The sequence below is a fragment of the Pituophis catenifer genome, unplaced genomic scaffold (genome assembly GCF_029215685.1).
Source record: "Pituophis catenifer annectens isolate HBS135680 unplaced genomic scaffold, rPitCat1.0.hap2 SCAF_2, whole genome shotgun sequence".
Classification (NCBI taxonomy): domain Eukaryota; kingdom Metazoa; phylum Chordata; class Lepidosauria; order Squamata; family Colubridae; genus Pituophis; species Pituophis catenifer.
This window is the reverse complement of record NW_027256882.1, coordinates 121,036,696-121,060,433: the sequence shown is the minus strand read 5'-3', so window position 1 is coordinate 121,060,433 and position 23,738 is coordinate 121,036,696. Positions and strand designations below refer to the sequence as shown.

Below are 23,738 nucleotides of genomic sequence, written 5' to 3'. Positions count from 1 at the left end.
CTTTCTTTTTTTGAACAATTATTGTTTTTTTTTTCAGTGCATTGTTTTGTGAGATGGAAAGGCAACTACAGTGATATCGTAAATCTGATAAAAATATTTTATATCTTTTTTTCTTTTTTGTGAGCACAGATATTTGCCAACCTGCTCAGTATAAAGGAAGCCTGCATTTTTCCTCATTAAATTGAACTGAAGTACTGAGTCTATGTGAGGCTAATTTTGATGGTGTCTTTTTATTTTTATTTCAATTTATTTCCCTTCGGGCTTTTAATATAGAAGTAGGAGTGAGGAATTGGTGCATTCATTTTCTTTAATTGTATTTTTCCTTCCTTGGTAGGATAGAGGTATTGCTGTCACTGATTTGATTTGTCATCCCCCCCTCTTTTCACCTCCCAAAGGCAATGTCTTTTTTTAATTGAAATATTTTTAATTGAGGATGCATTGAATCTTTTTCATTGCAATTTGTTTTAGTAGCAGTTTGCTGCATTTTTCCCTATTAACTGCAATCTACTATTTGGAGTTATTTTTTCTTTTTCTTGGGGTGTGCCCCCCTCCCCAGTTGCAGTCATTTAGGAAGAGGTGGAGAGAATTTGTACATCATTTCCATCCTACATAGGGAGGTGTGAGTGACCATGTCCAGGACCTCTGCTGCTTTCCTTGGCTGTGCTCCTGCCTGAGTGCCCCCTCCCTCTGCTGCAAGCTCCCCAGCAGCATCGACAGCAGCCGATGGGATGCGATGAGCTTCTTCTCTCCAGCAACATCCTCAGCAGCATAACCCCCGGCCCTTTGCTCTTTGCAGGATGGCTCGGTTTGGAGATGAGGTGCCAGCCCGCTATGGGGCAGGAGGTTCAGGGGGAGCTGGCGCTGGAACAGCAGGCGGCGGAGGTGGCCGGGGTGCTGGGGGCATTCGGCAAGGTGGTCCCCCAGGGGTCCAGAGGATATATAAACAATCGATGGCCCAGCGAGCCCGTACCATGGCACTCTACAACCCCATTCCTGTTCGGCAGAATTGTCTGACTCTCAACCGCTCCCTCTTCCTCTTCAGCGAAGACAACGTGGTGAGGAAATACGCCAAAAAGATCACCGAATGGCCATATCCTTTCTATGGGGGGGGGAGGGAAGCTGTTCAGTACCAATACTTAGGCCGCAGTAATTACTTACACTTGAGGAAGGGCAATAGCAAACACTGTCCTGCATGCTTGATCCTGCCTCTGCATGAAGTCCCACTAGCACATCCTCCACCCCAAGCATTCCTGTTCAACCCCTGCATGTCCATATCATCCATTTCTCACATCGGTATCACTCCTGGGTGCATTTTCTCTCTCATCAACCTGTTTCTGCCAAGGCTCTTTTTTTCCTCTTTCAACCAGATTTATTTAACTGATACTGTCACCTGTATTGCTGAATGCATCTCTTTTCTGTTCCCAGGAGGTATAGTGCTTTATTGGGAGATGCTTTTTTCTTTTGTCCACATGTCTTTCTGCTCACAATATCACTCTTTAATGTGTACATCATTTTATGTGTCTGTTTCTCCTGGAATCTCTCCCTATGAAGAGATTCCGAGCTTCTTACTAATCCAAGCATCAGATACTTTATTTCCTTCTTTTCCCTGCTATACCTTTGAAACCTGTTAAAAACTACTACTGCAAAATAGTTCTTTCTTTATCGTGGAAAGGGTGGAGATGGTGCAATGGGGGTGGGGGGAAGACCGGACAGGTAGCATTACCTTTTTATTTCTTTCCCATAGTTCAGAGTTTTAGAAGATGTCCCAGTTTCCCCTTCTTAGGATAAAAGGACTTTGTAGGCCTAGGACCTTCATGGGCAATCAGTAGTTGGTTGCCAAATATATGTTATGATAAGATATGGGGATTAGGACTCCCAGCACTATTTCTAGTTTATTGTACAGAAAATTGTCAAATAGAATGGATCAGGAATCAGCCTCACAATCTTTAAAAGAGACACGTGGTGAGAAATGAGAAGCTAAATGGGCTCCCCCCCTCCCCCAACTGTTCTACAGGGCTGCCAAGAAGTGTTCCATGTTATTAATATGCATGTAATCCAGGAGCAGGAGACTGAGCACTTGAGATACAAGAAGATAATTAATATTTTTGTAGGTGGGGAGAGATTGATGAGCATTGCTAATTGCGGGAGGGGGTGTTTTCAGACTATTTGTTTCCTCTGATATGGAAGAAAAAGCCAGATTCATCTCTTCAAGTCGGTATGTAAATACTTTATTTTCTTTAATTCCTATAACTATTTTGTATGTTGACAAAGAACAGTATGCGGCTGTACTATATAAATTATGTTATTTTTGTGGATGCTCTCCAGGTTTGCATGTACTTTAAACCTAGTTTATTCTGATGAAAAAAAACTTAGTGTCTATTAATGCTTAGGTGTAAAATATTGTTTTTATTCTCTGATGCAATATTAACAGTATTTTTCAGTGTTCTTTTGTGCAGATTGAAATGTAAGGCACTAATATTGGGAGATACCATATAACGATATAGCAATGTTGCATGTCTATGGCAAAATATTCTTGTGTTTGCTACAGCTTATTTTGTAGTTTTAATGAAAGGATTATGTGCAGTTTTGTTGTCAGTTTGAGCAAAGACAGTATATTTTGTTTACAGAGAGGTGATACTAGAACATATCTCTAAAATTAATGGTGTAAATGCAAGTGTAATAATAATCAGATTTTAGTTCCTTATAGTATAAAAGGTTTTGTACATTTTTTAAAAATGCACATGGTTGAGTTAGTTCATCACCTTAGAAAAAAGAGATTATTGAGCATGTCTTTAAAGTTAATAAAATAGATGTTGCAAACACTGATTGAGATAGAAATATAAGCAGACGGATGGAAAATCTATTAAATTTCATTCATTGTAATTATTCATAGAACCTAAGAATCTTTTGAAGATTCAAGTTATTTGTGTGTATTGTTTCTCATGGATGTACAAAATTATTTTTGTGTTTTGGTAAGATGAGGCAATAAAATTTGAGAGATGGGAAGTAATCACAACCAAGTTGATCCTGTGAATGGAGTTCTGGGATTTACACAAGTTGTAATCTCAGTTCAGTTACAAGTTATATAGTTAGAATTTTCTTTCTAAATGTAAAATGGAAATAATAATAATAACAACAACAACAACAACAACAACAACAACAACAATGTGATAGGAATAGAAGAAACTGTCTTAATGCTAGATAGTCAGTTTAGCATAGTAGTATTAATACTGACAGAAGGGACATGGTGGCTCAGTGGCTAAGACGCTGAGCTTGTCTATCGAAAAGTCGGCAGTTCAGCAGTTCAAATCCCTAGTGCCGTGTAATGGGTGAGCTCCTGTTACTTGTCCCAGCTTCTGCCAACCTAGCAGTTCGAAAGCACATAAAAAATGCAAGTAGAAAAATAGGTACCACATTTGGTGGGAGGGTAACAGCGTTCCGTGCGCCTTTGGTGTTTAGTCATGCCGGCCACATGACCATGGAGACGTCTTCGGCTTTGAAATGGAGATGAGTGCTGCCCCCTAGAGTTGGGAACGAATAACACATATGTGCGAAGGGATCCTTTATCTTTATTAATACTGACTGCAAATAATAAGATTTCTAGGTATTTTTTTCTATTTCACCTATAGATGCCAAAAATGAAATTTCTGCAATAGTTCAACAAGAATAAATGACTCAAAGATTTATAATGCTGCTCATACAATAAAATGCTATAGTCAGTGGCCATGTTAAATCTTGGTGGGCAGATGGTTTTCACAGAATTTAAATGTATAAAATGCTTCAGTTCCCAGCATTCTCCTGACCATCCTCTTTTCCCCAGTGTTACTTCAACATTTCAGTGTTGTTTTCTTACATACCTGTACAACATTTCATGATTTTTAACAGAGAGGTCAAACATGAATGCCAGATACAGTCCACCAGAAATGTAGGCTTCTCTCCATTTTTAATTGAAGGATAAAAAAGACATAACCTATATGACTGACTATTTTTGTAGTAATATCACTTGGCCTTTGAGACTGAGTAAATTGGTCATTTAACTTGCCCCAGATTCCTTCTCAGAGTAATTATCCAGTAAAACTAGTTGCAATAGTACTCCAAAATGGCTAGAAAAGTGAGTTAGAAGGTTATGCAAATAAAGTGTGGAATATAGATTTGCTGTTTCATATCTGAATGATTTTCAATATATTCTTAGAACAATTTAAATAAAGTATACCTTACATAAATTTGAGGAGTCAGACCAATAGATGTAAATGTAGCCTCGAGCATTAAAAACTGATATTCATTTCTCTAGGAAGCAATAAGATAGTAATATGGAAATAATATCTGAGGAATGTTGAACCTGCCCAAGCACTGCATGACTCCTTGTTTTGAGAAGTATTATTCTTTATCTTCCTCCTGAAAGTCACACAACACAGTAAACCAATGTTCATTTAACTATAATTTAATAAATCAATAACAGTGACTGGGTTTTTACTGAACCAAAATAAAACAAATCATATTGGACTTAGTGTTACATTTGAAATTTAGAAGGATGTAAAGTTGGGGAAGTTGTATGCAGTTAAAAGAAACAGATTCAAGCCAGGTTTAGAAAATACGTCCTTTTCTAGTTTAAGGATGGTAGGAGGAGGATAAAAAACTATAGGAGTTTAATAAACATGACTGAAGCAAGTATTGAATTCTCCCTTAGGTCCCCAGCTTCCAACTGATGATCTTCATCTAATTACTAATCACAGAGACATGGACTCATATGTAGCTTTTGAATTTTATATTCCAACAGGGAGTAAACGTTGGTAATGAAGGAGATAGGAAGACTGATTAGAAGTACAAAAATAGTTGTCTGTAAACTGCCAAACTTGTTTATTCTGTGTTCTGCCTTGTCAATACTCTATATGTGATTTTTGCAGTCAATGAGCCAACATTCTACCCTGAATGTTTGCATGTTTTATGTTAGATAGGTTTAGCATTCTGCAGTTTTGTGTCATCCAGATAACTTAATTCATAGCTTTCTTCATCCTCGTCCAGCAGACTTTTTGGTTTGTTTGGGTAATATGAATATCTGTCATTCTGATAACATCTTAGACACATTGGTTAATATTCCATTGCAGAAATTCTCCAAATTTAGAGGGGGGGGGGGCGAAATATAGTATTGCATCAGCAGATGCAAATGAAGTAAGAGTAGCAAGTGGGACAAAAGTCTTTTATGTGCCACATATTTTAAGTTAGGATCTTCCATTCATAAAGGAGAAGAATGATAAGAATTTTAGTTGCTTGTGCCACTATTACCAGATAGAAAATAAGTTAAATCTATGACTTCTAGTTGCGCCCATCCTTTTACAAACCACATACTGGATTAGTTCACACATTGTGATAAATCATGGTTTTCTTAACTGTAGCTCATTGAATAAAACATTAGTTGCATCCATCTGCTAGGCCAAGTCATCAGCCATAGTTACAAACCACAATGGCTAGGTTTTTGTCATAACATGTTTCTTAACTAAAGCTTGTTGAATAACAATGGGGCCTGGTGGCTCAGCAGACTGATAGCATTGTGATTAACACCAGCTGTCTGCAATTACTGTAAATTCGAATCTCACCAGGCTCAAGGTTGATTCAGCCTTCCATCCTTTCTAAGGTAGGTAAATTGAGGACCCAGTTTGTGGGGACAATAAGCTGACTTTGTATAAATATACAAAAGTATGAAGGCTATTGCTTAACACATTGTAAGCCTCCAGAGAAGGGCAGCATATAAATCAAATTTAAAAAAAAAAACAATTACTAGATTCTCATAGTGAGCTTAGACCAAACCAGATAAGCCACATATCAGTGTTCCTTTTGAAAGAGGCAATCATTGAACTCAAACATCATGTTTGAGTTCAATGATTGCCTCTTTCCAAAGGCCTACAAAGATATTACATCTCCATTAACTATCTGTGTTTTTATGCTGTGCAAAATGAATGCTCTTGTCGTTTTCTGGAGCCAGAAAACCATGGAATTTTTGACTCCTGGGGAATTTTTCTAAGAACCTTCATAAACTTGGCAACTAGTAGCAATTTGTGATTTATACTACTTTAAAGGTAGAAGTGGGGTCCAGTTTGGATATTTTTTGAGGAAGAAGCTGTAAGAAGGTGAGTATGACTATATCATGTTATTCTTTCTTAGTTTCTAAAAAAGAAGAGATGCATATAAGTCTTACCCAACTCCAAAACAACTTCCCTTGTAACTTTTTCTTTCAAGAGTTGCATTTCCTCAAAAGAATCTGTTCACACCACATGACAATATTGAAGCAGGCAAAACTGGAACAAGTGGTGGGTAGCCCCAAATCAAAATTGAATCTTTCCACACTCCTTTCTCTTGTTTTTTTCCTCTTGTCCCCTAAGTTGCTGAAGTAGTAATTGATCCATCTGTTTGGAGTACCATTGTTCAGTTCAGGTCACCACAATCCAAAAAGGAGAATAACAAATTGGAGCAAGTTCAGAGGTGGACTACCAAGATGGTGAAGAGTCCGGAAATCAAACCCTAGCAGGAATGTTTAAAATATCTGGGTAAGTTTATCCTATAAAAAATATGACTAAAGGGAACCAGTCTTCAAAGAGAAAATATACTTCTCTATATTGCCCCAAACCACAGGATCAGAACCAATGGATTAAAACAAGAAACTCAAGGCTAAACATCAGGAAAAACTTCCTGACTGTATGACCTGTAAGCCTCAATACAGAAGCTATCTGAATATCAGAATAGGCTACCTCATTATGTAGTAAATTCTCCTTCATTAATTCTGGATGCTCACCTGTCATAGATGCTGCACTGAGGAGTGGGTGGGATTGAATTTCTTCTGTGGTCCATTCCAATTCTATGATTGTTGAATGGAAAGAAAGGTCTAAGCATTCTGAATTTATTGCTTCCAAGGTGCATTGAAATTAGATCACCAAATATATGCAATTAGGTCAAGAGACACATATGTTCTTAGAGTCATAAATTGCTGACCTCAGTAGAAGCTAAATGTATGCCTCCCTCTTTTATAAACATAAGACTTATTAGGAAAACAAAAGAAATTTATTCACACTCCCTTTAATGTCATCAGTAGAAGCCCCATATTTATTGCAATTATACTCGGGCTCTAAACAATTTTTTTTCCTCTGCTCAAAACTTATTGGGCTCAAGTAAAGATCCTCTTTGATTCCAAATAACTTTTATGAATAGCTTCCCAATAAATGTAATCTCATATTTAACAAATGTAAAGCAGTCTTTAATATTGGTATGATGAATAAATGTTTCTAAGAATTTGGTTTATACAGCATAGTTAGATTTTGCTTATAGTATACTAATAGACGTTAAATACCCTAATGCAATGGATATAATACGTGCTGTATGATTTTATAGACAAATGTCCACAAATGAACTGTTATCTGTTTAATTAGTGTGTATATGAGTTGTTTGAAGGCCATGGTTGTAAAAGTATGCATTATGGCATGAGGATGAAAATGTTGGTTTGCTTTCTGTACTAGAGCCCAGGCCAAGTCCATAAAATCAGTTCTGTTTGATGTTTTGGCTCCTCTGATGATTATCTATGAATGAAAAGGTGATAAATGTTTTTGAAATGTGTAGGTAGAATTTGTCCTTGTTACAAGTCAAAGTATAGTATAGTATAGGTTCTGATTAGAATTTTGCCAGTTTCATAGCAGTGAAGGTGAACATGGCTCTGTCTACCTCATTATTGTTTAGAAAACTGGCATTTTTCCCTTTAGCTTCAGCTAATAATAATTGACCTTGCCATTGTTTGATTCAATTAATGTACATAGTTGTTTCTCTATCTACATAACACATAGAATGCAATTGTTGCTTCCCCCCGCCCCCCTGTTTATATGGCTATATTTTCTTACCTGATACAGGATTTGTCCACAGTTATCTCCATTTTTACAGTTCTTTCTGTTCTCATTTAAAATTTCATTCTTAATTTCATCATATGAGTCTATTTGTTATCTCAGTCATATTTTATTGCATATACTTTAAAAAAATAAATAAAACAGCAAGTGGGGACTCAAAATAATCTAGAATATTTAGTGATGTGCCCGATCTCATTTTGGAAAGTTGACCCTTTCTGTGACTCAGTCTAGTTTTTTTTGCAAGCCAAGCAGTAACTGTCCTTCCTATCAGCTTTGACTCAGAAGTTTCCAGGCATGATCTGTCACTTGTAATGAGTGCTAAATAGTCCTTGACTAGGCCTCTTCAACATGCTGCACTCTGCATAATTAAAAGTTTCACTGACTATAGATCAAAATCTGAGAGTGTGCATATACAGCAGTTTGCATCTTTTAACTGCAGAAAAGTACGGAATTGCTATACAGTAGGATAAATTGGAACAGTTAATCAGTGGAACGACTTGCCTCCAGAAGTTGTGGGTGCTCCATCACTGGATGCTTTCAAGGAGAGACTGGATAAACATTTGTCTGAAATGGTGTAGGGTTTCCTGCTTGAGCAGGAGGTTGGACTAGAAGACCTCCAAAATCACTTCCAAATCTTTATTCTGTTAGTAGTAAGTGAAATATCTATAAAATATGATGGATAGATTGAATCTGGAGCTTTAAACCAGTTAGAAGGAAGTATAATTCCACTAAAAAATGATGTGATTTTATTTTGAAATTGAAGATGTTACTACTGATAGGTGACTTCCAAAAGAAATGAAAATAAGATTGAGGTATATTTTAGATTCACGCTGGCACCATAATTTTTTTTCTGAGGCCATGGAACACTTCACCTTTTCATGAACACTAATCTAAAAACAATGTATTGTATGGAGTCAGCATATACTTGGTTAACAGTCTACAAAATAACTCAAGCAAAGCAAATGAGAATTTAAGCAAGTAGACATCTTTATTTTTTCCTGGCACTTATGATTCCCATTAGTGCATGCTTTTGTGTATGAAATCACACCTACAAATCTGTAGGCTTTTTATTAAAAGGCCTACAGATTTCAGCATTGGAATTGAGCTGGGAGTGTGCTGGGACTGTGCCATTCATCAGAATTTATTCTTAATCTCATGGTGTCTTTAGTGCTAGATTTCCTCACAGGGAACTATGTTGGATAGTAACAAACAAGTATTATAGGCCAAGTAATACTTAAGGGCTGGGATTTCATATATTAAAAACAAAACTTGAAGCAAAAATACTTAGAAAAAGTATAAATAGTTCATTTTGGAAAAATATTCTATATAATTTATAAATGCATTCAATAATTTTCCAAGATAGAAATAATCCTAAAAGTCTATAAAAGTACATGTTTATACCCAGGAAAATAAAAGCAGACTATGCATATCTAAAAAAGTAAACCTAAAAAATTAAATGCCTTCAATTAATCATTCAGTTATAGTTAGCTCAGATTTTCAATCTGAATCATCTTAAACTTCCTTTGATAAATGAATTTATCATTTAAAAATAGTGTAGATTGGCTTTGATTATGCAAATCATTGTCAGCTTTTAGCAACTACATAAATAGACCTTCTCCAAGATGATCTGTCCCCAACCTCACTCTAAATCTTCAATGGTGTGCCATTATCACTCTAATTAATACAATTAACCTTATTACTAGTCATTCTATTCTTTCCTTCCTCCTTACCCAATGGAACTACATGGCACTATTCTTGAAGAATATGAGAAAGATACAATTGGTTCAAAACTTGTGGACAATACGTGGCACATGTAATAACAGTACCGGTATTACATGAGCTGCACTGGTTATGGATCTGCTTCTAGCTCCAAATTATTGGTTATCACCTTTAAAAGTCTTTATGACATGGGTCCAGGATATATGAGGTACCGTCTTGCCCCAATGGAATTGACCTGTCCCACTCATTCTGGCAGAAGGGGATTTTTCAGCCAAGGAATTTTTGTTGGCAGGGTCTAGGAGGAGAGCCTTTTCTGCCATGTACTTTGGAACATCTTGCTCCCGGAGCTGAGATCTCCTCCCACCCTTCTGACCTTCCAGAAGGACTGTCAACCTAGCTCTGCTAATTGGCTTGGGCCCTAATGAAGATGATCTAGGATTCTAGGTTAGAGAGAGTTGGTGCAATGACATAGAAAACACCCATTCCACTTGAGCCTTTGGTTTTCATTCCATATTTAATTCTTATAATTTTAAAATTATTTTTATTTTATAATTGTTCTTATATATACATACATACATACATACATATATATATATATATATATATATATATATATATATATATATATATATTGCATTGTAAGTCACCCAGAGTTACTTTGGATAGCAACCTATACATTTAATAAATAAATAAACAACTCTTTCTATAATGTGTCCAAAATATGATAATTTGAACCTGATCATTTATGTTTTTAGAGAGAAAAGTGGATTGATTGGCTCTGTGATAGGTATGTTTGCTTTCTTGGCTATTCATGATATCCTCATGAATTTTTCCAATACAAAAAATTCAAAAACATCAATACTCTTTCAATCTTGCTTCTTCACAAATCTAGCTTCCCTTCTCAGACAATATCATAAGGAAAACCATTCCCTATACAATGATCTTTGTTAACCCACCTTGGCATCTGAATATATTTTCCTCAATTTTTATCCCACAGCATGTTATTTGACTGCTGGTTGATGGTTGATCCTAAAGGCAGAAGCTATCCACCAGTTTGGGATCTTCATTGTCAACTGCACCTGCTCCCATTAGTCTATATTTAATCTTAGTGCCATTGTTTTTCACAAGTCATTTCTTTGACTTTCATTACTAGAGCTTGCAGATCATTTGCATTTTACCTATTTTACCTAGTGTCATCAAGACAGTGCAGGTTATTGATATTTCTTCCTCCAGTCTTAAAACTATGCTTATCTTCTTTCCATCCAGATTGTAAATATATATTCATCATATAGTCTGAATAAATAAGAGGAGAGTATAACAGTCTTAACTCACTTCTTTGATGACTTGGGCACTTTGTTCCAAACGGTGGTTTTCTGTCCTGTGTGTAAGTTTTATATGATAAATGGGTGTTACCCATTCTAGATTTTCTAATGAGGTATCCACATTTCAATTAAGTATCCATTCACCTAATCTATCATTATGTTACTGTGTCTTGTTTGTCACAGAAAAGACATGAGTCTGATCACAGACTTCTTAAAATATAAACTTATGTTATGTCCAGTACATTTAAATTATTGTTTGGAATTCCTAGCCATATCTTTTAGTTTCTATCCCATTTTAAAATATTTTTCTTATTTTCTATTACAAATTTCAAATTTGCTATCATGGGTTCAAAAGTACTGATGATGGAAAAAATGAGGAAATGAGGAAAAAAATACTATATCCTGCTAACATTTGTAATAAGTAATTGCACTCTCATTTCTGTTAAATTTTAAGGCGTAGTTCAAAACAATGCCTTAGTGATAACGTTGAGATTTCTTCTGAATCAATAAGAAAAATAGATAAAGGTGTGTTTGCAGGATTTCTGTTGAAATATTTTTTGTATGAGATTGGAGAATGTAAAAAGTTTGTAATTAGCAAACACATAATATCACTGTTAACTTTGCCTAACTACTGTATGTAACCTTTCTTTCTGGACCATATCATTGATAGTTCCTGTTATATACTTTGACAGTCTTCCCAGCTGATTAACTGATTCTTGCAGTTAGGTTAAAGAAAAAAAAGCTACTTCAGATTCCTCACATTTCATTTTTATAGTAACTTTATTAAAAATTACAATTACAAAGATTAAAAATTAATACAATTTTTTAAAAAGAAAAGACTAAAAATAAAAATGCAGAAAAAGTACAAAATACGAAAGAAAAAATACGAGTACAGTAAAGGGAAAAAAAAGAAACATATAGAGAAATGACTTTCCCCTTCATCACAAATATAATAAATTTTAGTAATCTCTCACCTTCTCTTAAAATACAACAAATAATTTCTTCTTCCCATAGCCCATCTCTTTATGAACAAATCATTGAAGTCTCGTTGTTTGAGTCCTGATCAGCAAAAGATCATGAAATAACATATCTATTTTAACCTTGATCAAATAAAACAATCTTATACTCCTTTCTCTTTCTTTTCACAATCTTGATCTTTAGTCCCTTCAAATAATATCCTAGAACTTGATTTCTTTTCAATTTTTCTTTGTCCGTGCTCACAAAATTATTCAAAACTTTAATAAGCCTCTTCTATAAATCCAATGCAAGGAACTTTTCCAAGTCATTCTCTTGGTCTGTTACTTGTACATCCCTATTAATAATCAAGACATTAGTCAGTTTCTTTTGTATGTCCAGTATAGCCCTTTTTTCTATATCATTCTTATAACCTGTCATTTTTAACTCCATCTTCAAATCAGTCTCAATTTTATCAGAGAAAACTTGTTCCTCTTTTGTAGTATCTTTTAAACACATTAACTTCATGGTTAAAAATAACCTTTAATATATCCAGTATTAAAATGTGTTATTTTAATATGTACAGTATTAATCAAATTTAACTGTTCTTCTCCTTCAATTGTAATCTTTAGTTTCTTCTGATTACCTGATATAATCTCTTCAAAATATCATTCTATCGTGTTTTTATTTAAGAGAATTTAAAACAAAAGAATTTTGTCTACGGGAATCTTTAATTAATTCCAAAATCTTATTCCAAATCCATCTGGTCTCTTACTGTAGTCTGTTTTTAACTTTCCAAAATCAAAGTTCTAATCAACATTTTGCTGTTTATTTTTTTTAATCCTTAAGCTTGTGTTTATAACTTCTTTCACTAAAGATTGAAGGAAACCCATCTGGCCTTTTCAGTCTTGTCCATCCAAACGTTCCTAACAGCTAAAAAAACCCAGTTACCATGCAAGTTCTGAAAGTGATTGCAAAAGAAAGCATCCTAACCCAGTGTTCTTAAAGGCACAACAATGGTTTGAACAAGATAGTTTTTCTTTCTTCTCCAAGATCTCTAAATTGGGGTTTCCTTGTGAGAAGTAACTATCTGGAGCACTTGTGGGAATCTCAAGTCATCTCCTGGACTAGAGAGGAATTACAAAAATCTTGACTACTCATCAGGTTTTCTTTCCACTGTGATTGTGGGTCTGCTTTTAGTGGAGCCATCTTCAGTTTGCCATTTCTTTCCTGGAAGTCCCAGGATCCTCACATTTTTGCTAGCATGTCATTTTACAATTTTATATTAATGAAATTTCAATCCTACATCCTTAATATTGCCATATTTTTGAAAGCAACATCTTCAGTATGACAAACCCTTGTTCAGAAATAAAAGCTATTTGCACTTTTGTGGAAGTTATTCATGAATGAGTGCTCTTATTATATACTCGATTTACAAAGCAGATCTTTGCATGCTTTTCACACACAAAAACGTATGTTTAAAACTACAGCCATTTATTGAACATTTCCCCCATCTGCAACTCCCCATCCCAAGGTGTGGCTATACATGCATTTTAATAATATCATGCCAATCATTACATGGGAATGCCTGAGAAAGCTGTACCATTATTTTGATCTCCACTGCACTGATTGCTCATGGACAATTTATTAAATGAGTGATACTATATGTGCCATGATGGGTTTTGGTCATCTTGATTAAGGTATGATAGACAAAAATAAACAGCATGGTGAAATAATGAGAACTGATGATTATCTGCTCTAAAAGGACAAGCTCTGATTATCTGCTCTATAACAAGCTCTGAGCAATGACAGTATTAGAATCAAAGAAGAAATACACACTTTAGAATTTTAAAATGGGTTAAGGAGTAAAAAGGATTTTTAAAATGGGTTAAAATGCAATTTTCTCTATTTTTAGCTGTGGGGATTCTATTTTTAAAAGAAGATGCTGCTCTGTTATTAACTCTTATATTAAAAGGAAAGTGTAAACTAAAGTGTTAAAATGGTAATGAGGAAGTAAGCATATGAGCACCATCCTGAATTCTTTTTTTATTCTTCCTGATATCCGCAGTGGCACATAACCCAGTTTTATGCTATTCATTTTCAACCATCTATATCAGCTGAGCTGCATAGTTCTTTACAGATGACAGATATGTAGTATGAGGCCAGATAACATGGAAATCACTCCCATAATAACATGTGAAGTGAGTCTACAAATGAAGTGACATTTGTTCATAATGTATTATCAGAATAAGATTTCAGATTGTCAGTATGACTCATAGGGAAAATTATTACTCCCTCAGAAGAAGTGCACATATTTGCACTAAGTGCCATTTTACAGTTTCAAGATTAATAATTTAAAAAAAACTAATAAGGATGAATATGGATGCTTCCATGTGTGAGGACACATGCAAACATTTCTATATGTAAACACTTATTGAGGAACCAATAAAGGAATAAGCTATTTATATTTCAATAGATTCTATAAATATGATGTTCTTTTCATTTGTATTGATAGTCAATTCAGTTCTTCAAAAACATCCTGAGCATTCTGTATCAAATGTTATATGGTGACATTTTATTAAAAAGTAGCAAAAAGAAAGGATTACCTTCAAAGCAGATATATGATATAGATGACCTCAGCATAGTTTCACAATATTATTTCTCAATGTTGCCTATAGAATTGCCACTTTATTATTTTAATTTAAGTATTAATATGATCAAATGAGCACCATTCTTTGTTTCTTGGGAGACAGTGCTGTCCTAAGCATATTTCTGTATTGGTATTACTAAATAATCAGATGAGTTTTTGTCAAAAGTGCCCAAGAAAGGTGGCCGAGGAGCTGCAGGAGACGCGAGTTAAAGAGGGCCAAGAACCGCCATTCTCATGGAGTGGCTTCAAAGGCTCAGCTGGCAGCACAGCTACTGCGGCTCCTCTGCCGCCTTTCTCGTGCACTTCACCCACTCCTTGCCCACTGCAGCTGCTTTCCCTCCCCACAGCCAATCTTCCACCCAGACACTCCCGCTCCAAACACTCTGCCCTTAGCAAACAAACACCGTGCCCCTCCCCACACCCCTTGCAGCTCCCCAAACACAAAACGTTCTTCATCCATCAAGCTCCCTTTCCGCTGCCCCCCCCAAGAGAAAAAAATAGATGAGTTTTTGTCATGGGGTTTTTTGACAAAGAATTCTATTTTTGCAGCTAAGCATATTTTTGCAGATAACAGCATATAAAATAAGGTGACTTCAAAGTCTTATGAAAGGCCAACAGGGTTGGGGCCATACTGATCTTCAAATTATACTGTTTTACATCCTGGAGCTCAAATTCGTGCTAAATGCCAATATCCTACATGTGCGCAGGAGTCAACTTGTTTAAAATGCTTTTATATATATATTGTCAAGAAGAAATATTGGTTTCTGAGAAAAATCCATGACTTCAATCTTTTGAACTCTGTAACCATTAGGGATTTTGAGTTCATTTATTTCTGATCTGTTAGAATGAATGCAAAGGGCAAGTATTTTGACTAAACTGGGCTTATAAATAACAATAATGTGATAGAAGGTCATGAATACTTAACTAGCTTTGACATGTATTATTGAACTTTCCTTCAATTGTTGGACATTCTGGTTCTTATGTCATGATATAGCTCATTTTTTTCTGAAACTCCACCAGCCCATCCTAAACCTGTCAGGACTATTCTGCAAAGATTTCACAAACTCAGGCTGGATGCTAAACTGGGAAAATATTCCTTTCATTTGCCTGTCCTTGAGTATTTGGACCACAGAATTTCTCCAAGAGGCATCTAGATGAATCCAATTATGTTAAATCCAGTTCTTGTCTTGGCATTCCCAAGGAATGTGAAAGGTATTTAGCATTTGGAGGTATCTTATAACTTTTATAGGCATTTATATCTGATTTTCATAGCATACCAGATCCTGAGACAACTCACAAAGAAAATGAACCATTTAGGAGGATTCAACGGCACCGAAAGCCTTCCAGGCTTCCACAGAAAGCCTGAAATTATCTTTTACCTTCACTGTTGTGTCTGTTGTGTCATCCACATACAACTTGCTTTTTATTGTGCAAATGGATGCTTATGATTTTGTGGTGGAAATTATTATACTATTTCAAGTTACTGATTACTATAAAAAGTTCTTTTACCTTGTCCCAAAGGTACTTTTTCAAAAGTCTTTTTCAAGTAAAAACAACCCTAGCTCACACAACAGGTAATGTCATTTCCTGAAAGTTGAATATTCTAGCCAAAATTTTGAAACTAAAGGATTTTATCCTTCTCCTTTCTAACTTCAACTGCTGAAACTTTGGGGGCAGGGGAACACATTCCTGATTTGAAGGAATCCCCTGAAGAAATGGCAGTAAGACTTGTTTGCATGGGCTTGGAATAGATGATATTCCAAGAAATTGACATTTTCTGTCCATTTCCTTGAGAATGAGGAAAAGTGCACCAGAACATCCACTTGTACATTCTTCCTTCACTTAGGGAATAATTGTTTTTAAATCCATTACTAGGGACTTCTTGTAGGTTCTCAGGATTTGATAGAAATTTGATGCAAACACTCAGAATTGTTTACTTTTACTAAGCAAATAATATTTAGGTTCAATTTTTCACCGAAGATTAGAGATATTTTACAACCCGAACACTGCATTCTATTACTTCTCTCTACTGGTACTCTTTTTTTCTCCTAAAAGCAATTGCTTGAGATTATAAAACATAGAATAACTGAACATTTTTCTCTACTTAATACTATGCAGTATTAGTGATTTGTACCTTCAAATGCATATACTCTGTAATATTGGTTTTATATATATTTGATTCTATTTCTTCATTCTTGTTAAGATATTTAAATTTAGTAGCTTGAACAGTGGGGATGTATAATGAGCCAGAATACACAGTTAGAGTTAATTGGTTGGAGAGTGCTGGCTTCTGCGTGAGGCAATCTGCATTGTGATTGGTTGCTCTGAGTATGGACGGAGAGTTTCCCTTTTCCCCCGCTTTTTTCTTCTGTGTCCTCTGTGTGCTCTGTGATTTACCTCATGATACCTCATGATATGCCTATCTTGTTTGTTGTATATATAGATGTAAATATATATTTATTTATATAAAACTACAAGTTCGTGTCAGCATCTCTGACTCCATTTGGACACCTGCTGTGCAATTCCCTGACAATTCTACCAACTTTTCCAATCTAGAATCTAGAATTAAGGAAGGACTTAGAGATACTTAAGGCAGTTTTCCCTCTGAGTTGGGCTAGCAGTTGTTATTTCTCTGAGTAATCAAACTTTTAATCTTTCATCATCTTCAACCCAGAGCAGGACCACCTGGATGGAGAAATAGGTCCCTAGGTATCTTAAACTTCAGCATACATCTCTAGATTTTGCCCTGATCTGATTTAGAATAGAATAGAATAACAGAATTGGAAGGAACCTTGGATGTCTTCTAGTCCAACTCTTTGCTCAGGAAGGAAATTCTATACCATTTCAGACAAATGGTTATCCAATCTCTTCTTAAAAACTTCCAGTGTTGGAGCATTTACAACCTCTGGAGGCAAGTTGTTCCACTGATTAATTGTTCTAACTGTCAGAAAATTTCTCCTTAGTTCTAGGTTGCTTCTCTCCTTGATTAGTTTCCATCCGTTGTTTCTTGTCCTACCTTTAGATGCTTTGGAGAATAGCTTGACTCCCTCTTCTTTGTGGCAGCCCCTGAGATATTGGAACACTGCTATCATGTCTCCCCTAGTCCTTCTCTTCATCAGACTAGACATACACAGTTCCTACAGCCTTTCTTAATATGTTTTATCCCCCCCCCAATCATCTTTGTTGCTCTTCTCTGTTTTGTACACATTGTGCCATTCTCCATCAAAACAAGACTTCATGAAGTCCAGCTCAGGTTTGACAACCCACATTGTTCTTTATTAAAACTTAGATATTTATCCGCCATCATTGCTTAGGTTCAACTTAAATTATTATCTATTACCTCCATTATCTTAGTTTACCTTCCAGGTCTCCTGTCCAGAATTTAGTATTATAATGACCTCACTTTTAATGCCAACCCAGCATTTTTCTTTCTCCTGTAGGAAATTTTCTTCTGAGAAACTAAAGTAGACTCCCAGCTTCCCTTATCATTAAAACTAGGGTAAAGTGTTGGTTGGGGTTCTGGGAGGCCACATGAACAAATAGCAGGAAGACTGTAAGGCAGTAAAGCCGCTATATATGTTGGTCTTTTAAGAACAACACTCTTTTGCTCCAAGACATTTAGTTGTCTTAAGTTAGATCAGAAGTGAAAACCTGTGTCTTTTCTGGTCACATTTTCCACTGAGGTCTTAACATTCCTATAATGATGTAGAAAAGTAACTTTACAGGTTGTGAGGCCTGAGAGACAGTCCCAGAAGGGTGACACAGTATTCCAGATACTTCATAATGATATTGATTCCATTGGTACCGATTCCATTATAACACTTTCACCATTACTTAGATTAACTAATGAGTCCTGGAAGAAGCTCTAGATTAGTGAATGCCTTTATCAGATCCATGGAAAATGCTATTAAATTGTTATTTTCCAACTGCAACCAGATTCTTTATTATGAAAGTAGCCCAGGATGGATTGCCCCCGAAATATGCCTATGCTTCCTATGGACCGTGAAAGTCATTGCTTGGATGCAGTAGGCAGGAAAATATATTCTGTCAAGGATTCATCCTTTAGAATGGCAACCTGCCAGTGTGCAGGGGACATTATTAGCTATTTCTTTGAGGGGGAAAAAGTCTCCTTAAATATAGCATGTCTGTCAGAAATGAACAAGCAGGCCACATAGCCATGCTGTGGCTGGGAAGTTTAGATCAATCCCCACCCCCACCCCCCAGCCTCCAAGAGGCTAGATAGATCTGCCCCATTTTCCACTACTGGAGATTAGGTAGACGAGTCCTACCCTAGCTCTCTGGAGGCCATGTAGACTGGTTCCACCATCAGTTGTGGTCAACTGCAGTCAAACTGGCAGGAAATCAGAAGTTGCTCTCACTCCTACTGCTTTTTTGCCCTTGGTCCTTCTGTTTCTCCGTTTAGGTAAGGTGTTTAGATAAGGTGTTTAGGTCTCTGAGGTGTTTAGGTCTCTGAAACAATGACCCAATGGGTCACAGGCTGTCAGGTTCTATTAACTCTGCAAGTGACTGACAATGTTTGAAAAGGGCCAGTTAAAATACTAAATTGGTAATTCCATAGTGTCTGCCACAAATTTGGTTTCAGTGCTTCTCATACTGTTACAACCTTACAATTGCTTTCTACTTTCACAAAACAGCTCTGTTCACTACACAAAATTTTTCACTGAAATCTCTCCATAGTACCCTTCACTCTAAGTAAGCAACCATTTGAGCCTCTGGCTATTGTTCCACTGCATGTTTTCTTGATGAAGTTAGCATTCCTTCAGTCAGAAGAACAGGTACATTTGTAGCTTTACAGCGAGATTCATCATTTTAAAGTTTCTTAAGGACACAGTCCATGTATGGCCAGACATTTCTTTACTATGTAAAGTTATGTTTCATTTCATGTTAAGCAAGATATTATTCTACTTTCTTTCCACTGCTTTCCTTTGTATTGAAACTTTCTTACAGTCTAACAGAATAACAGAGTTTGAAGGGATCTTGGAGATCTTCTAGTCCAATCCCCTCTTCAAGCACGAGAACCTATACCATTCTGAATAGTGTCTCAATCTCTCCTTGAAAGCCTCCAGTGATGGAGGACCCATGACTTTTGGAGGGAAGTCATTCCACTGATTAATTGTTCTTAACTGGAAATTTCTCCTTATTTCTAGATTGCTTCTCTCCTTGATAAGTTTCCATCCATTACTTCTTATCCTGCCTTCTAGTGCTTTGGATAATAAGTTGACCTCTTTTCTTTGTGACATCCCCGTAAATATTGGAAGACATTATGTCACCCTAGTCTTTTCTTTGTTAGGCTAGACATACCCAGTTCCTACAACTTTCAGAGTAGTCTACATACATGCTTTTCCTGAAGTTCATAGACAAAACATCTCTTTGATTAACTTGAATATCAACAGACAACTTACTCTTGTCTTAAAGCACTTATTTTATCTGTATAGAAATCTTTTTTCCTTATTCTGCCATTCTTAATGTAGTATTCAATATCATTGTAGTACATTAGTTATTACATAGCAAAAACCATATCCTATTTAGCAGATCCTCCTATTCTACAAGGGACTTGTTCTCATTCAACAAGCACTGTGGTGCTTTTTTTCTACCAAAGTTGTTTGTGGGATTTCTTTGCTACCTGGTCACAGCCATCAACTTTCATTTGCCATTCCAAACCCATCAGATTAAGAGCATAGATAGCTTGCAGACAAGAAGGACTATTTTGCATGCTTCACTGGTTTCCTGCCTGCTAGTCAACCATTTGTGTGATGCACAATGATTGTTTACCTGTACTGAAACATGGTTCTTAAAGTGAGCAACTATTCATTCAGTAACCCATCCTTCCTCCCCTCTCTGTGTACAGAGACATCCTGCATTAGCTCAAGAAATGAAGATAATTCAAGAGATACTGTGCTGAGCAGAGGGAAAGGGTATTGTGTATCAAAAATAATTAAGGTAGAATAATCAAAAAGTATATTGTACCAGTATATTAAATGATTTATATGACTTCACAGGTAACTACTTGGAGAATCATAGTTACAGGTAAGAAAAGTATTCTTAGATTTCATTACATTGGTCCAGAGAGGAAAAGAAAAAAATTCATGGGTAGATTTAATTAATAATAAAGGTATGGGGGATTGTTCCAGAAAACTCTGTAAATCAGTATTACACAAACTGGTGCTTATAGCTCCTGCCAAATTTTCTAATTAATTGTTTAAATATGTAACGGGAAGGAAGGAAGGAAGGAAGGAAGGAAGGAAGGAAGGAAGGAAGGAAGGAAGGAAGGAAGGAAGGAAGATAAAATTTTTATTTCTGACTCCATATCCATTCTATGAAATGAAACAGTGGGTAGCTGTAACCCAATGCTTTGCTTGGATATGTGCCCAGTGCCCAAAAAAGAGTAAAAAATAAGCTGGTTTTGTTAAAAGAGAACTGTGCCTCCCCTTTGTGAGATGTTCTTAAAATTCCAAGTGTACTCAGCAGCACTGAGATTCCCCCACAGTATTTAAATTATGTTAATTTGATTCAGAATTTCTCTGTATGAATGCACTTAAAATATGTATAGAGTCTGGTTTTGATCCTCTACATATCTGTATCAGATCAGAATAACATGCAGGACACAGAATGGCTTCTGATAGTATTGTAACTGTTGTGTCTAGTCAGTATTAGTCGTTTAAAAAAGTTAGATGGCAAAACTGCTACTGTTTTTCCATCAAGCCCAGTGAGGGATAGAATTACCTGACTCTAAAGCTGCAAGCATAATTTTTTCTGAATGATATTATCAACAAAGGTCACCAGGATATAACATCACCTGGAATCAAATGTTATATCCTGGATGCTCAAACCTTGCTCAGCAGACTTTGAGCAAGGTGCCAGAAATACCTTTTTTATGTCTAATTTGACTTTTGTATGGGTATTATTCCTTCTCTATCAGTCTTTCTGAGATTAATAAAAACAAAGACTAGAAAAAAATAATAGAATCCCTATTTTGTATTCACTGCATGCATTTTTGTTCTATGCCATTCAAATCTGGAAATGGGTGTTGCAGTACTAGAAACTCTAATACAATATTCTATGATATTGTAATTTTAATGCTACAACAGTGTTCTCATTTCCTATATGAGCTGCATCATAAATTACAATCCATGATTCTCAAAGCCATTCAAACACTGATACGAAGGAGACAGGAGATAATTTGCAATCATCTTTTTTTCCTCTGCATTTTTGTCTAGTTAACATGTCACAAGTAGAAGAGATGGCAATATACTATTTTAGAAGAGGATATTGGACTTGAGTTGTGTTCCTTGCAAGTATGTCACTTTGGAATTCAATTCCTTTTTTTGTCTTGTGGCCAAACAAGCAGATATTGAATAAACATGTATGATATCCATATTGATTCTAAAATGGATATATTCTTAATAATAAACATCCCATCTGAATCTATATTCTTTCTTTCCTGCTGAAGCTTAATTATATCATAACAGCTTAATGAGGCTTTCAATACCTCTTTGATACTTTTTTCTTGAACTGAATAATGCAAAGAAAACCTTTTCATGTGCAGAATCCCTATATTTTCTGGAAAACTGTTATATTTAGGGTTGTCTGCATTTACACTTATGCGCTAGTGGCACCAAAATACATCTCTGTTCAGACTGCTTCCTAGCTGTTACTGAATGTTGCTGAAGCTTCTAACATAAAAAAAAGGAAAGGAAAGGAAAGCCCCTAATCTGGATCAGGGCCACTGTACATAGATTTGGGAGAGGATTACCCATTTCTTCTGATTCTATACTTTCTAAGGGGGGCTTGGAGGAGTGAAAATAAACCTGTGAAATTCCTAGAGATGCCATATTTTTGCTGAGCTGCACTAGAACTTTGTTTTTGCCATGAAAAGAGGAAGGCAGAATTAACCCTTCTTGTCCAGTGATGTGCTAGAATCAACTCACACTGACTCAAAAGAACCAGATGTTAAATTTTCTGGAAATTTGTGACCCGGTTGACAACACAGGTGAGTCTCAATGCCTAGCATGTCAATCAGCTGTTCCATAGCTAAAGGCTTGGCATGACAGTGGCAATGCAGTTGGCAGAACTGGTTCTTAAAACATTTAGCAATACAGCACTGTTCCTATCCTATTTTAAGGACACAGCTCATACAGGAAAGTTTATCTTTATTTGGGGTGAAAATTAAATTATTAAATTAAATGCCCTAAACTCCCAGCACTAACACCCTCTCCAGTTAAGCATATTGTATAAACTGGATAAAAATGTTAAGATCAAATGAATTCTGGCAAGACTTTTGTTGTATTTCAGTGGGTCTAGGACACAAATAAGACAACTGCATATTATGTTTTCTGTCCCTTCTTATAGATTTGTGTGAGTTGTGAATGGTAGAATTTTACAGTAGTTGTTCTTTCTCCTAATCTTTTGCCTTAAGACACTTTATGATTGAAAAAATAAAATTACTTCCAGATGCCATTGCTTCAGTTTTCCACCTATAAAATATGTTTTTGAGAATCATCCTGTCATTCATGACTGTTTATCCAGTGTCCCTTACACTTGATGACAAATACAGATGCTGGAAAGACACTATTTTACTAATAATTAATGACTCATTCTTGGGTCTGGGTGCAATGATTTGGTCCCAAGCCAGTGTTTTTTCAGAAAGCCAAGGTCTATGAAGCATTTCTTTTTATTAAGAACTTTCTCATTCCAAAAGTGGTGGCTGTGTACAGGAAATAACAAAAACAATTATTTCTTCTAAAATTGTTTCAGTTTTCCTCACTATTATATTTTAACTATGGAAAGCAGAAAACAAGGAGATACAGAATCATTTCTTGCATCTCTGAACTTGCTACAGTGGGGTATTTTTCCATCAACCAGTTTCTTTGTTCTTGGTGTAGTGTGAACCTTTTCTGGAAAATAATCTGCTTTTACTTCTTGACTCTTCTTCCCTTATTGTGCTGCTTCAAACTCCAGGATCTATCATTCCCCTTTCTGCTAATTATTGGTCCTATTGCATTATATCTCCACCTGAATAATACGTAAGGATATTAATCTGAGCCTAATCTAAACTTCCAACAATTTTGAATATTGAAGAAAATGAGGCTCACTGCATTCCCCCCCACCTTTTAGTGGCACTGTAGGTTTCTTGTCACAGCACAGTGGAGGTGCACATCATCTGATAAATCCCAGCAGTAGAGATTGTAT

General features: G+C 35.9%; 1 protein-coding gene across 1 annotated transcript in view; it reads left to right on the top strand.

The window, feature by feature from the left end:
- Window positions 1-796: 796 nt before the first annotated feature.
- The window catches only part of CACNA1A (calcium voltage-gated channel subunit alpha1 A), a 290,119-nt gene continuing 267,177 nt past the window's right edge, over window positions 797-23,738 (top strand). Inside the window, exon 1 of the mRNA XM_070937402.1 lies at window positions 797-1,090. Coding sequence (XP_070793503.1) covers window positions 798-1,090 — 293 coding nt within the window. The 5' untranslated portion in view covers window position 797. The remainder of the gene's footprint in view (window positions 1,091-23,738) is intronic.